At 36.0% G+C, this 13208-nt stretch overlaps 1 protein-coding gene across 6 annotated transcripts in view; it reads right to left on the reverse strand.

Annotated features, from left to right (window-relative positions):
- The window catches only part of TTC8 (tetratricopeptide repeat domain 8), a 36051-nt gene extending 31570 nt beyond the window's left edge, over window positions 1–4481 (reverse strand). For 3 of the 6 annotated variants that reach the window (XM_026079668.1, XM_026079666.1, XM_026079665.1), the window contains exon 1: window positions 4452–4481. Coding sequence is in view for 2 of the 6 variants with exons in the window: in XM_026079664.1 (XP_025935449.1) it covers window positions 1534–1618 (85 nt within the window). In the remaining 4 variants the exon portion in view is untranslated. Of the gene's footprint in view, window positions 1–1533; window positions 1655–4451 lie in introns of those variants that run through there. The other 3 variants (XM_026079664.1, XM_026079669.1, XM_026079667.1) reach the window with 3 other exon arrangements.
- Between the last annotated feature and the right edge of the window lie 8727 nt (window positions 4482–13208).

Below are 13208 nucleotides of genomic sequence, written 5' to 3' on the forward strand. Positions count from 1 at the left end.
AAGGTAAAAATCAAGCTGCAGAAAAAAAGATGCATTTTCTACGTGGTTGTCATTGTTACTGGACTACTGTCTGGTCTTGTGACCAAAACTGAAAAAGGATATCGATAAATTGGAAAAGGTTCAGAGGAGAGTTTCAAGACTCATTCAAAAATTAGAAGATATGCCTCAGAATGAGAAGATAGTTTAGCTTATCGAAAAGATCAATAGGTGAAATTATCACAGTCCTTAACTATTTACTTTGGAACTATACCTTTAAAAATAGAGACTTCATATTGAGCATAATACATACAAGAAGAACCAACAGCTGAAGCTGTAGTTGATAATTCCCACTAGAGATATGGTACACACTGATAAAGCTAGCAAATTTAAATAGCATAATAATTTTCTAAAGACTTCAGTGGATTCTCTCTCTCTGGGAAGTTTTTACATTTTCTGAAAAACTACATACTAGTTAAAGCACATCCAGTGGACTTGAAGCATAAAGAGTGAAGTCTTATCTCAGCAATTCAGTAGCATAGGCTACACTATCACATTGACTTTCTTTGGCTTTGAAATCTGTGACACGCCAACCAGAAAGTCACCTCTTTTTCAGTTTAAATATAGTATGAATGTGTTTTTCCAGAATGCCCTATTTCTCAATAATACTCATCAAATGATTTTTCTTGGCAGATGGTCTCTACCACAGGGGGCATAAAATCAAATAAAAGTCTAAGTAATATAGTTATGCTGTTTTTGAGACAAATACATTATGATAATCTAATTACATGTATGAGTGCAACTTGAGTACTGCTTGACTGTTTTTTATGTGACCAGGCAAGTAATGCCAATGGTTTATTTTTAAATGTAATCAGATACATACAAATATGTGATTGCCTTCTTCTAACCAGATGAGAAAAGCTTTTAATGATTCAAATAAAAATCTCATACTGACTGTACCAGAGAAACAGAGAGAAATAGAAATAATGGCAAAAAATAGTGGAAGATTACTACTGACTGTCCACTTAGAATGTAACTGAGGAACCTGTAAAGAGCTGAATTCAAGAAACAATGACAGGGCTGAAGAAGCAGCCTGGGAAGGAATTGTACAAAAGAGAGCAAAAGCCCTATAGAAAATGTTTGTGGGAAATGGTGCAAAAGAGTGATGTCAGATTTGGACCAGACAGTTGCCTACAGTACAGATATAAGGATGGGATTCACAGAACATCAAGAGGATATATTTCTCTAGCTTCCCATAGAGACCAAAGAGGGTTAAAAGAAATCTATGCACTGATGGGAAAGAGCTAATGAGCACAAAGATGTAAAGGAAAAGCTGACAAAACACTATTTGTCTGAACTCCTGACTAACAGTCTGAAGCACTACATCACAGTCTTGTGGTGTACCTCAACTTTACCATGCAACATGAAAACAATCTAAAACTCTTGCTGCAACAATAACTAAAAGGCTGATCAGTGTGTACTGTTTTATCCTAGATGACAATAATGGCTCAAAGAGCTCCTGTTGCTTCAATGTGTTTAAGTGAAAGTTGTTCTTACGTGCAACTTGAGCAACAGCATTTTCATCAAGCAGCATCTCTGCAATTCCTTCCTGATCCACTTCAATTTCATCCACATACACCATTTCTGTCAAAGCTCGTGTTTTTAGGCTCCAAGCAGCCTGAATAAGGATAAAGCAAAAAGACAAATATCTTTAAGACACCCAGTTAAATAATCCAATTAGCATCTTTGCCCTTCTTCTTTATTTTTTTAATTATTCCCTTCACAGTTTTAATAGGTTTGGGTAAGGTACTGATTTAAACAACTGAGTATACCTAAACACATGCTATAGGTGGACTTAATGCCACTTTTAAAATCAGAGTTGCCTGACATGCAGGTAACAAGTGCAGCCTGAAGCATGGCCCCAACATGCACATTTGAAAAAGCACACTGGGAAACCATGTATCCAAGCTGACCCAGTAGGCTGATGCATGGCTTAGCCTGTCAGTCAAGGCAGTGTGCTGGCGGTTCCCCGCCTGTCTCACCACCCAGCTGTCTGACAGAAGTAGAAAGGGGTTGTGGAGCAGACGTAAAATAGCTCTTTCAGAACAGAACAGATACAGTCACGGAGTTTGGAGGACAGAACTTCATGCCTCATGAAAAGTTACAACTGATTTAGGTCACGGGCAACTGTTTGAGGTCTTGTGCTTTTGAAGACATCCCCAGCCATGACTGCCATTCAAAAACAGATGACAGACACCTTATGCAAACTGGGATGGAAGAAGAGAGGTTAAGTAAAACCACTGTAATGCAAAGTAATGCCCTTCCCAAGAAGTAGAGAAAGAAAGAAAATCTTATAACCAACAGTTGAAGATATTATCTACAGCATTATCAAGTATCCACAATGGATAGTCTTTAAAAAGATCATCTAAATCTCCTTGTTTCAAAGAATCAGCTGTAAAAATGTGTAAATGTATAGATTAAGCATCTCTAACAGACTGTGAGATTACTGAAGTACTTGTTGGTGAACTGAACTGACAAATGGCTAAAGTAAATGTCTTGGAGGATTATGAGAGCAGTGCTGAAAGGCAAGCATAACACTAGACTATGTGACAAGCTATGTGACTATGTACACTATACAGACACCAAATCAATGGAGAGAAAAAAAAAGCAGGAGTCATACAAAAGTACCAACAAACTAAGTGCAGATCCAACTACTTTATTGATAACTTAATAGACCTGTAATGTACTCATAAAGCTGGCATGATAAAGGGAGCCACACAATCAATCACTGAACTTCTTTCAGATATTGAACAGAACACCATAAATTTTCCAGAATAAAACTCATTACCAAAATAATCAGATTTGTTTCTTTTCTGACGTGGGCTACAGCAGTCCAGTGGAAAAGCATGTTTAATATTTGCTAAGGAGACATTTCAAATGAGAGACAGAATGATGCTACTCTTAATGGAAGTAAAGGTCAAACACAGAAACATTTGTTCATTAAATAAGAAGCACGAGAAGATCTGGACTTCAGACTTTTCATAACATAAGTCATCATTTAATAGGGACATTTCTCATTCATCAGTTTTTAAACCATATCTTCCACTACACTTATCTCATATAATATCTCTATACAATTTTATAACTGTCTACCAAAAAGAAAGTTTACCTAAAAATGAGGAAAGATATTACTCTATGCTTTAAAAATGATTTCCAAGTAGAAATATAGGAGGAATTTAGCCATCCAGTTCATTCACAATTGGACACCTTTGTTTAAGAGGAGAAAGGAACATGGCAGGATGATTTGAACCTAGGCCAGACAGACATAATCCAGATCTGCTTTATTATCTTTTAGCTTCTTCTTATGTAGTTAGGTGACAACCTTTAACTAGCATTGAGATTTTACAGTTAAATTTTCACCATCCTTAAATGATTTTCATCACTCTATGTAAGTATTTAGTTTGTTGAATTTCTTAACACCCTGAATGTACTCTGGGTTTTTTTTTTTTTTTTTTTTTTTTAACAGACCTGTATCTGAAGTTAACATACTCATTGTCTATATTGGGAATATGATGAAATTAGAGATCTCAGTAACCAAACACAGGCTAATTTCCTAGTGGAAATAAGAGAAGCTGCCTATAGTAATGTTCCTTTTCTGGAAATTGCAGTTTCTCTATGCTACTTGGTAAAATTGGGGCCAGGTCTTAACATAGATATAGGTAAATCACTGTGATTTTTCCCATAACAAACATCAGAGAACCCGATGTTTTTAAAAACAATATGCCTCTGTCATTATCAGACGCTTATCTGCCATAAAAAATAGGTTCCTTTGGCTGTTCTTCCAGCTTTGAGTTCCTAGTTTGTGACTTAACAGGCAACAATAACCTTAAATATTGCATACTATTCCTTAATTAAATATCAGTCTGTAGATTAAAGTACTGCTTTTGGCAATGTTTTTATAGGTCTTCTGATCAAAACAGCAAGAGAGAAAAAAATGTCAAATGTTATTTAAACTATAGATAGATGACCTCTACTTTGGGAGACAAACAGACAATCCAAAATTCTTATCTACTAGTTACAGGACCCATAAGAAACAAGACTATAATTTCTACGTATTAAATTAAACGAAACATGAAACAGCGCCCTAAGAGCATCAAGGTTGTTGTATCTGTGAAATACACGTTGGCTTTTTCCTAATCTCATCAGCAGATGAAGGTCATTCAGTTCACGATAGATTCAATTTAGCTTAGAAGGCACTGAGCTACTGCTGAACTGCTGAATAAAACTAAAGGAAATATGTAAAAGAGAAATAAACTTTTAGTAAATATTAAAGCTGCCAATTAAAAAAAAAAACCTTATCAAAAAACAAATTTATGGTATTAAGGATTTAGCATACAAAACAAGTATTATTCAGTGTATTAGAAACTCTTCCTAATTATTTCATCTAATATTTGTATTTATGGAAAGGATTTTACCTGAAACACGGTGTATTCAGAATCTGGCTCCTAAAAAGAGAGGAGATATAAATTAAGGAATAAAAATACCAAACAATAAAAAGAACAAGAAGGAAACAGAATTATAAAATTAAATCAAAATACTCTGTGACCTCTTGTACAAGCATTCCCTCTGTGGCACAAATATCCAAATCTCCACCATTTTATTGCATTATCTCACTTTACACATACTTCCGAGCTAAGCAATGTTTTACAGAATGAAAGCATATTTATAATAAGTATTTTTTCAGATAGCATTTGCTTTCTTGCTTCTGCTGGATCATGTTGGCCAAATCCTAGATTAACATGAGAGGATTCTTAAACTGAAAAACTATCCATTTTAATAATCGAATATGAAACACCTGGAAGATGACAGCAAATCTCAAAAGTTAACTAGATTCTTAGGCCGTGGGCTTCAGAATCCCTACATAAAAAAATACATCTTGGTGCACTTTTGTTAGTTGCTGATGGTATTTGCAGACATCAATGAGGTACATAAGATAAAATTTCTGCGCATATTAAAGCTTTTTGTATTTTTGTGATGGAAATGATGCATTTATTGCATTCCAGACAGTAATGCTGCAAGCAGAATAAACTTCTAACTAATGGTATATTGCATCATCTGATAAACAAATAAGAATAGAAAGAAAACTCCTGAGAGATTATGTTTACCACACACCAGCCAGTGGTTTAGGATCTCAAGAACTTACATACACCTGAAAACTTGAGCTAAAGGTGAGTAAATACTAACAACAGATTAAACGGGGATTTATCATCTTTTATTGATTGTGTAATTATCATGCTTATATAATACTAATATGATGCTTCATGGCTTCTGCTGGTCCTTCCCAGGGACAAGGGAGGAATTTTTCCTCCCTTACATATTACTTGACTTTAGAAAGACAGACAGGGAAGGTGAGAAGCAGAGATGTGCTTCTTCTAAAGCACTATTAGTCTTTTGTAGAGTTGGATAGTTACTTTGCTGCTCCTAGAGGCAGTGGAAAAATCCTTACATATCTGGCCTTGTAAAAAGCTATCAAGGTTAAATTGATGTTAGGTCAAATATAGAACCACAGAATAATTTAGGCTGGAAAGGTACCTCACAAGGTCTCTAGTCCAATCTCCTGCTCAAAGCAAGGTCAGCTATGAGGTCAGACCAGGTTGCTCAGGACTTTCTCCAGTTGGGTCTTGAAAACCCCTAAGTATGGGGAGATTGCACAATGTCTCTGGGCAGCCTGTTCCACTGCATGACTATCCTTATGTTCTTTTCTTTACATCAAGCCAAAACCTCTTTCATTTCAATTTGTCTGCTGTCTCTTGCCATCTTGCCATGCACCACTGTGAAGAGCCTGGCTCTGTCTTCTCAGTACTCTCCTTGTAGGAACTGGAAGACTGCACCTGGATGTCTTCTCTGCTCTAAGCCAAACAAGTCTATTTCCCTCAGCCTCTCCTTGCTCCAGCCCCCAGCCATCTTGGTGGCCCTCTGCTCCAATTTACCAACATCTTTCTAATATTGGGGGGCTCAAACTTGGATGCATTCTAGATACAGTCCAACAACTGCCAAGCAGAGACGGATAATCGCTTCCCTCAACCTTGCAGCCATACACCTGTTAAATACTGCCCAGCCCGCTGTTATCTTCCTCTGCTGCCAGGGCACACCACCGGTGTATGTTCATAATTCACCAGCAGATTGGCAAGGGCAGGCTGTTTGTTTTCATCCATAGCAAGACATAGTCTACTTCTCTCAGTCAGAGCATTTTTACTTAGTGAATTCCATGACAGCAGGAACCTGGAACATGGGTGATGCTCTCTCATCTTCCTTCTGTAGCATATTGGAATTTCTGTGGCTTTTTGTGGATGGTATTTAGAGTCATAAGCCTGTTTATCAGTGCTAGAAAGTGTAAAATACAGTTTATAAATTGAATATTCTATGGAACTAAACATTAAGGGAAGGATTCATCTCAGCTGTCTGTGGTGTGCCAATGACATCTGTGCTTGACTAAGTCACTGAAACTGCCTTTGTATTTTAGATGTCTGATTAAATGAACCCAAAGTTCTTTTATTATGCTGTTTTATTTACAGTATTCAAGCCTTCTAGAAAATAAACTATTATAGCTTTCTCAATAATAAATAAAAGGACATTGAGAGCATTTTATTCACCCTATTGCATCCGACTACTACAGCACATATGGTGTATTAGAAAATGGTTTAAGAGCAGTAGGTGATCTTCCATACCATATGTGCTACAGTAACTAATGAGAACAAGGTTAGGAATACTACGTCAACCCTTACTCAAAAATGCCTTGATGTTACAGTATCTTACTTCAGGCATTGCTCATTAATTTAAAAAATAATTTAAAATCAACTAAATTTGCCTACGTAAGAACATTCATATTGCTAAAAGAAATGTGGAATGTGACAACCTTGTCATTTTGAAAAAAATAAGTCGACCAGCCATACTTACTAAAAGAATTGCTCTGTTACAATGTTAGGTGTTAATATGTATTGTTCATACATCCTAATTTACTTTTTTAGTCTTTGACAAGAAGTATCTTAAGATTTTAGGTAACTCTCAAGAAAGCAATGGAACCTTCTCACTAAGGACAAGTGAGGAACAATTGAAATTAACATTAAAATATCATATGTTTTGAGATAGGTGGGTCTAGCATTTGCTACTCATGCAAGTAATCCACTAGAACAAGATGCCTCAGTAAAGATTTCTTTGAGAGGATTAACAAATAGTACAGCCCTGTAAGCTTCTATCTCAAAACAAAAGGTCATATTTATTCTTCATTTACACATATAAAGCCCCTTTGAAATTAATAAGATTGTAAAAGCAGTAAAGGAAGGATTTAACCCAGATCTCTAAATCCACTGAGGGCATTTTAAAATTAAAGTTAATGTGTAAAGTCAGTCTATTTTAAGACCAAAAATATATTATAAAAATTAAGTCTTCTGATGTTTACCGCCCAGAAGAGGGAATGAAATAAAGTGCGGATTACACATTTTAAATTCTAAAAAAGCTTCAATATACAACTAGTTTCAGTTGAGTATGATTTAATACATGCAGAATATTAAAAACAGCATATTCTGAAAGTATTCTTCAAATGATTAAGAGCAGAAACACAGAGAAAACATTAACCAAGAACAGTGACATTACTGTATCTCTCATTAATTTTTATGCATATTTAGTAAATAATGTCTTTTGAACCAATAACTGATTTCAGTTAAAGAATTTCCATGTACATAAAGACATCAGCGATACCTTTATTACGACATTATGAAAACCAATGTGCAAGTAATAATGGTAGCTGAAAGCATAAGCCTGGGAGAAGAAGGACAAATGAACAAAAGCAAATTCTCATAGTAGACAATTAAACAAGTTAAAGACAGGACATCCACTGCATGTCTATTAATTATATCAGACAATTTTTTTTTTTTATTGTTAAACTACAGCAGGCCTAGTACATCAGTGCTGGTTTATTGCCTTGAATCTGACATACGGAACACAAAGAAGAGTAATCAGATTAGGTAACTAATCAGGATGATCGGCAGAGACAGCCATGGAGTGTATTTCCTCTAGGTCATGCTATTACTATAAACATAGAAGACAACGCCTACTTACTTATGATAGGAAATAAATGAATTGAACATCACTGGTTTATGTATTTGTATTCCCAAATGCTAGCCATGTAGAATATGTCATGTTATCTATCCTGAGACTGTGAGCACAGAACTAAACTTCATCAGTAAAGTTTAATCTCCTATTTCTTAAACTAAGAAATGCACAGAGCTTTCTATAAACATTTTAGTCTTCTATAATATCTAACTCAACAGGAGCTGATATTTTCTTTCAAAATGTTAATCTAGTTACATTTTATTCATAAAGAGTTCTTCATTAAGCAGAATTAATTTTAAAATGCATCGACTTCATTGATGTATTCTTTAAGAATGCAGATTTACAGGGGCACAGCATTTGATACTGCTACATAAGGAAATTTCTGATTTATGCCAGTTGGCTGAAAGGTCAACACCATACCTCAAAAAGCTTTTATGACTTACCACAGCTGGTTACAGAGTTCAAAGAGATTATCAGTAAAACTGTTTTCTGGACCTTCAAATCATCTTTCTCCTACTGTGCTTTAAAGGAAGGTTTCTTAAATACCATTATAATCCCAACAAAACTATATTCTGAATACTAAGGTATATGTATAGAGAGTGGTAAACTGAGAGATATAAGAAGCTGTACTGGTCAAGAAAATTTATTATTTATTACTACATTTATAAGCATGACTGGTAAAGATGCCTACTGCTAAGGCTATGTAGCTTTGTGACAGTGTTGCAGTTGCAACGGAGCAGGAATGGTGCTACCATTTAGTAGACCAGCTGACATTAGTGGCAAAAATGGACAGGGTTTCAGACATGCAAGGTCTTCTGTTTCAGACATGAAAACACTCAGATTAGGCACTTTTAGACTCATATGTTAACTATTACAGTTAAATCACATGTCTTATAAGGCAGAAAGCTAGCTGCCTGAGCACAAAAATGTCCTGCCCTGTAACAGTCACAGTTTAACTCAACCATTCCTGGGCAATATCTCCCACAGCTTGGTTTATATCAACTCCTACTGTCATCTCCTAGTGCATGCTGTTGGAGGAAGTGAGCCCCTGAGCAGCAAATGAGGCTACTGTTCTTGTAAGATCCTTCTTTCACTGGCTGCAGAGGTTGGGAGGCAGGTTCTTAGCAAAATATGGGACAACAGGATGAGAACAGATGGCACTGTGATTACAGCAGTTGAGTATTGCCTTGTGGTGCACAACATCTCACTTAATTCAAACTTTCTGTAAGTGTTACCATTTGTCTGTGATTCTCTGGTGCTCAACATGACATATCTCGGGCCTGATTTGCAGAAGTGCTCCCATTAAGGGAGACAGGCTTTGACCATTAAATGTTTTAGATCTGCTATGTGCTTTTTAAGCATTATGGACCAGACATTTCAGGTTAGGTAGCAAAACTGATACATACTTAACAATTTTGACTGAGTTATTTCTCCAGATTATACTAAAATAGTAGTGATTTAGTCCACACAGATGGAAGACAGCATTGTTCTTCTGGTAGGCGGTTGAAGATGAGAGAAATAAGGTTTGCTCAAAATATTTGGGAACTACTGATTTCACTAACACTCCATATTCAAAAGTAAAACGGACTTCAGGAATCAGCAATCTGCTTGAAAATGGTCTTGGATTCTTAATTCATCAATAGAAAAAAAAAAGTAATCTTAGATCACTTTTACAATATTCATAACTACCATAACTTAACTGATAAGCTACCATTAGAATAAATACTATCAGTTTAATGATAAATAGCATTAGAATAAAGAAGCCAGGAAAACAGTACTGTATGCCACTTATTTGAGTTCTAATTGCCTCAGTGTTCAACCTTGGAATTTAGTATCTTTCAAATGTTTTATAAAATAACAGTGTTATTAAATGCAAAGTAAGCACACTGCAGTACATGAATATGATTTGCTTTTTCATTCTCTTGCCTTAAGTAGACTCAAAATAGCCTGTAAACTTTCAACTACAAATAAAGTAGGTTCTTGAGGCATATTACTATTTCTTTTTCTCTCCAACTGAAGTCAAGCAGGGTGAACATGTGACAGACCAGTATCTGAAAATGGCAAGTGTTAAAAAGTAAGTAGCTACAAGTGCAACAACATAGCTAGGGGTGTAAGGCTGACCTGTAAGGCTGAACACCCCAGAAGCAGAATAGTAAAATACCGGTTTTCTTGGACAGGTAATCAATATTTGGTGTTGATAACAATAAAAGGTGTAAAATCTAAAACATGATGAGCACAGTAGACTGAAAAAGAGAAACACCATTCTATATTAACTCTGCCGTGAATGTTAAAAGCTAAATGTTAGCTACATAATTAGAAAATGTTTTTCTTTAAGAGATTTTATGTGTAAGATTTTGTATCCTGAGCTGATTAGAGTCTGGTTCAAGTCGCATCACTGAAAATTACTTAATTGTTATTCTGGTTTCTCCAACTTTCTGTATCAGAGCAAACAGAGGATATAAATAATGCTACATCTTCTCCTGTTGGGAGCTGTGTCTTGGTCTGGACTGCCCAATAAGGAATGTTGGGGAAAACAGCTGTATAACCATTACATTTTGAAAACATAAATACATCATGAAATATAGTATTCTTCAGAAGGGTTATGAAGAAATACACTGAGTTGCCATTTAATGACTGCCTTTCAATTTTTTTGAAAGTCTCTAAACTGTTACGGTTACATAAAGTATTTATATAGAGTAAAATCCATTTACTGAGATCTGCAAGACTGCAATGTAAAAAACAGATGTGCTTTACTTGAACATTACTCTATGAAATCTCTTTTCAGAGAAGGACCGAAGCATTGATCCTCCCATTTTAAGAAATGTTAAAAAGGATGACTGTTATTTTCTATGCTAAAGTAGATACATTTGGAAATATTTTTAAAAGTAATTTATTCCTGCTTAAACAGAGCTCTTAATATGGATTCCTCAAGAAGATTACAGGGGCAAGAGCAAAACTAACCATACTTCAAGTTTGCCTCTACAGAAAGCAAAGACATTTCTTTTCCTTCTAATCTTACAGGTAGATTTGAAAGATGATGCTGATGAGAAGTATATTTCTAGATAAAATTGTGAACAGGAATGTAGTCTTGAAATAAACATGCTGAGTTATAAAATCCTGTCTTGTGCAGGCAGCCATAACCTGGAAGCCTTTTAAAAAAAAGGCACAAAACTCAATCTTAAACTGAATTTCAGAGACTTTCATACAGCTCCTCTTCCTTCTAAGAGCTTATGACTTGATGTTTATAGACACCACGCATATCCCTATCCTCCACTACTTGTTTCTCCAAGCATAATTACATAAAAATGAAAAAGGAAGGTGAAAACATTTAAGATAAAGATGAAGCATATAGGTTGGTGTCATCCATTTGGAAGATTAAGTGATCAACTATTTGTCTTAGCTTTGTATAATATTTGCAAAAAAATCTGATATTTGCTGGTATGTAGGGTTCTGGTTCTCTAAGGAGAATGTGTAACTTTACCTAAGGCAATGATTTAATTTATATACTTAGGTGTTTGCAGAATATGTGATCAATGTTTGGATGATAGACTTGGAAGGAAAACCTAATGGGAAAAAAAAAAAACATTAGACCTATATCCTCTTACTTTGGTTTTCCTGTTTTCCTCCTAAGCATTTTTCTCAGCCTTGTATACCTTATATTCCTTTGTCTACCTCTGTCACTTGCCGATCTCTTCAACAAGTTCCCCACTACTGCCAAAAAAAGGACAGACAATGTTTGGCAAAAGTTTGGAGTTGCCAGGCATAATATAATAATTGTATACTTGAGCTTCAGCACACATTAGACATACAGATGTCTTTATGTTTCCATGTTGAGATCGTAGTTTGGAAAACTTTTTACTAAATCTAAAGATCTATAAATGAATATTAACAGACTCACTGTGATCTTTACAATTCTTATTTACTGCTATTAGCTGCATTGTAATAGTCTCAAGAGCTTCAGTCATGGATCAGGTGCTGTACAACCATATGCAAAGATTTCATGCATCAAGACCCAATAATGTAAAAATACATAAATGATACTGTGTTCAAGACAAATTTTTGAAGGACCTGCCAAGAACTGACACTGGATCCTATTTAGATTTCAGGTCTAATTTTCTTGGAATGTTAAAAACTTTTCTGCTTTCTGCTCATGGGTCCTAGTTGGTGCCTTACAGTAAATAGCATAAAGAAAAATATTGAGCCTAAACTAATATAAACACTTACTATGCTTTACATTTATCATGTGATTGTGCAGCATTTCCTCCTTTTTTTTTTTTAAAAAAAAAAAAAAAACTTTTCCCTTGAAAAGAATTACCTTCAAGATCCTTAAAATCTGTAGCTATAAGATGCTTTGGGACACTTAGTAATTTCCTGTAAAGTATTTATGACCAAGACAAAGTCCATTCAATTACTGTTTTCCAAATTTGGCAGTAAGAGTTTTCGCACACACATGTGCACACACACACACAGAAACCACATTCCCAAATCCTTATTTCTTACAAAACAGTAAGAAAATACACATGCTAAATAACACATGTCCAACATTCCCAGAGCAGGTCAGACTGAACAAATCAACTAAAGTCCACTTTGCTCATGATTACACTGAACTAAATATAGTTTGTTGAAAAAAATCACACATGTAAATATTTGAGCATATATCTTCAACGAATAGCAAATTTTGCTTTTTCCTTGAGGTTTTGGCTGAACTTTTTTACTTATGCAGAAGGACTCTGAGGGTTGTTTTAAACCTATTTGCACAGTTGAGAGCATACACTGGGCTGCGGGCGGGATCCTTTGCAGGGAGGACAGAGGCAAAGATCACCTAGGGGGTATGCATACTCCTCTAAGGACTGATAACAACTAGCAAAACTCACTGGGAAGTTTCCTACGATATCCCTGCGCCAAAAAAAAAGAAAAAAAAAGGAAAAGGAAAAAAGCACCACGGGACGGACAGAGGCGCCCTTACAAAGCCCCTGCAAGCGGAGAAGCAGCGCCGAGCGGAGAGCCAGCAGGCACCAAGCTAAAATGGTGCCTCCTGCCGCCGTTACCCCGGGGGCTCCGCGGCGGCGGGGCCGGGCAGCCGGGGGCCGCGCCCCGGGGCCCCGGGCGGGGGGACGAGC

This window comes from Apteryx rowi, unplaced genomic scaffold, assembly GCF_003343035.1.
Source record: "Apteryx rowi isolate R43461 unplaced genomic scaffold, aptRow1 scaffold_5, whole genome shotgun sequence".
Taxonomy (NCBI): domain Eukaryota; kingdom Metazoa; phylum Chordata; class Aves; order Apterygiformes; family Apterygidae; genus Apteryx; species Apteryx rowi.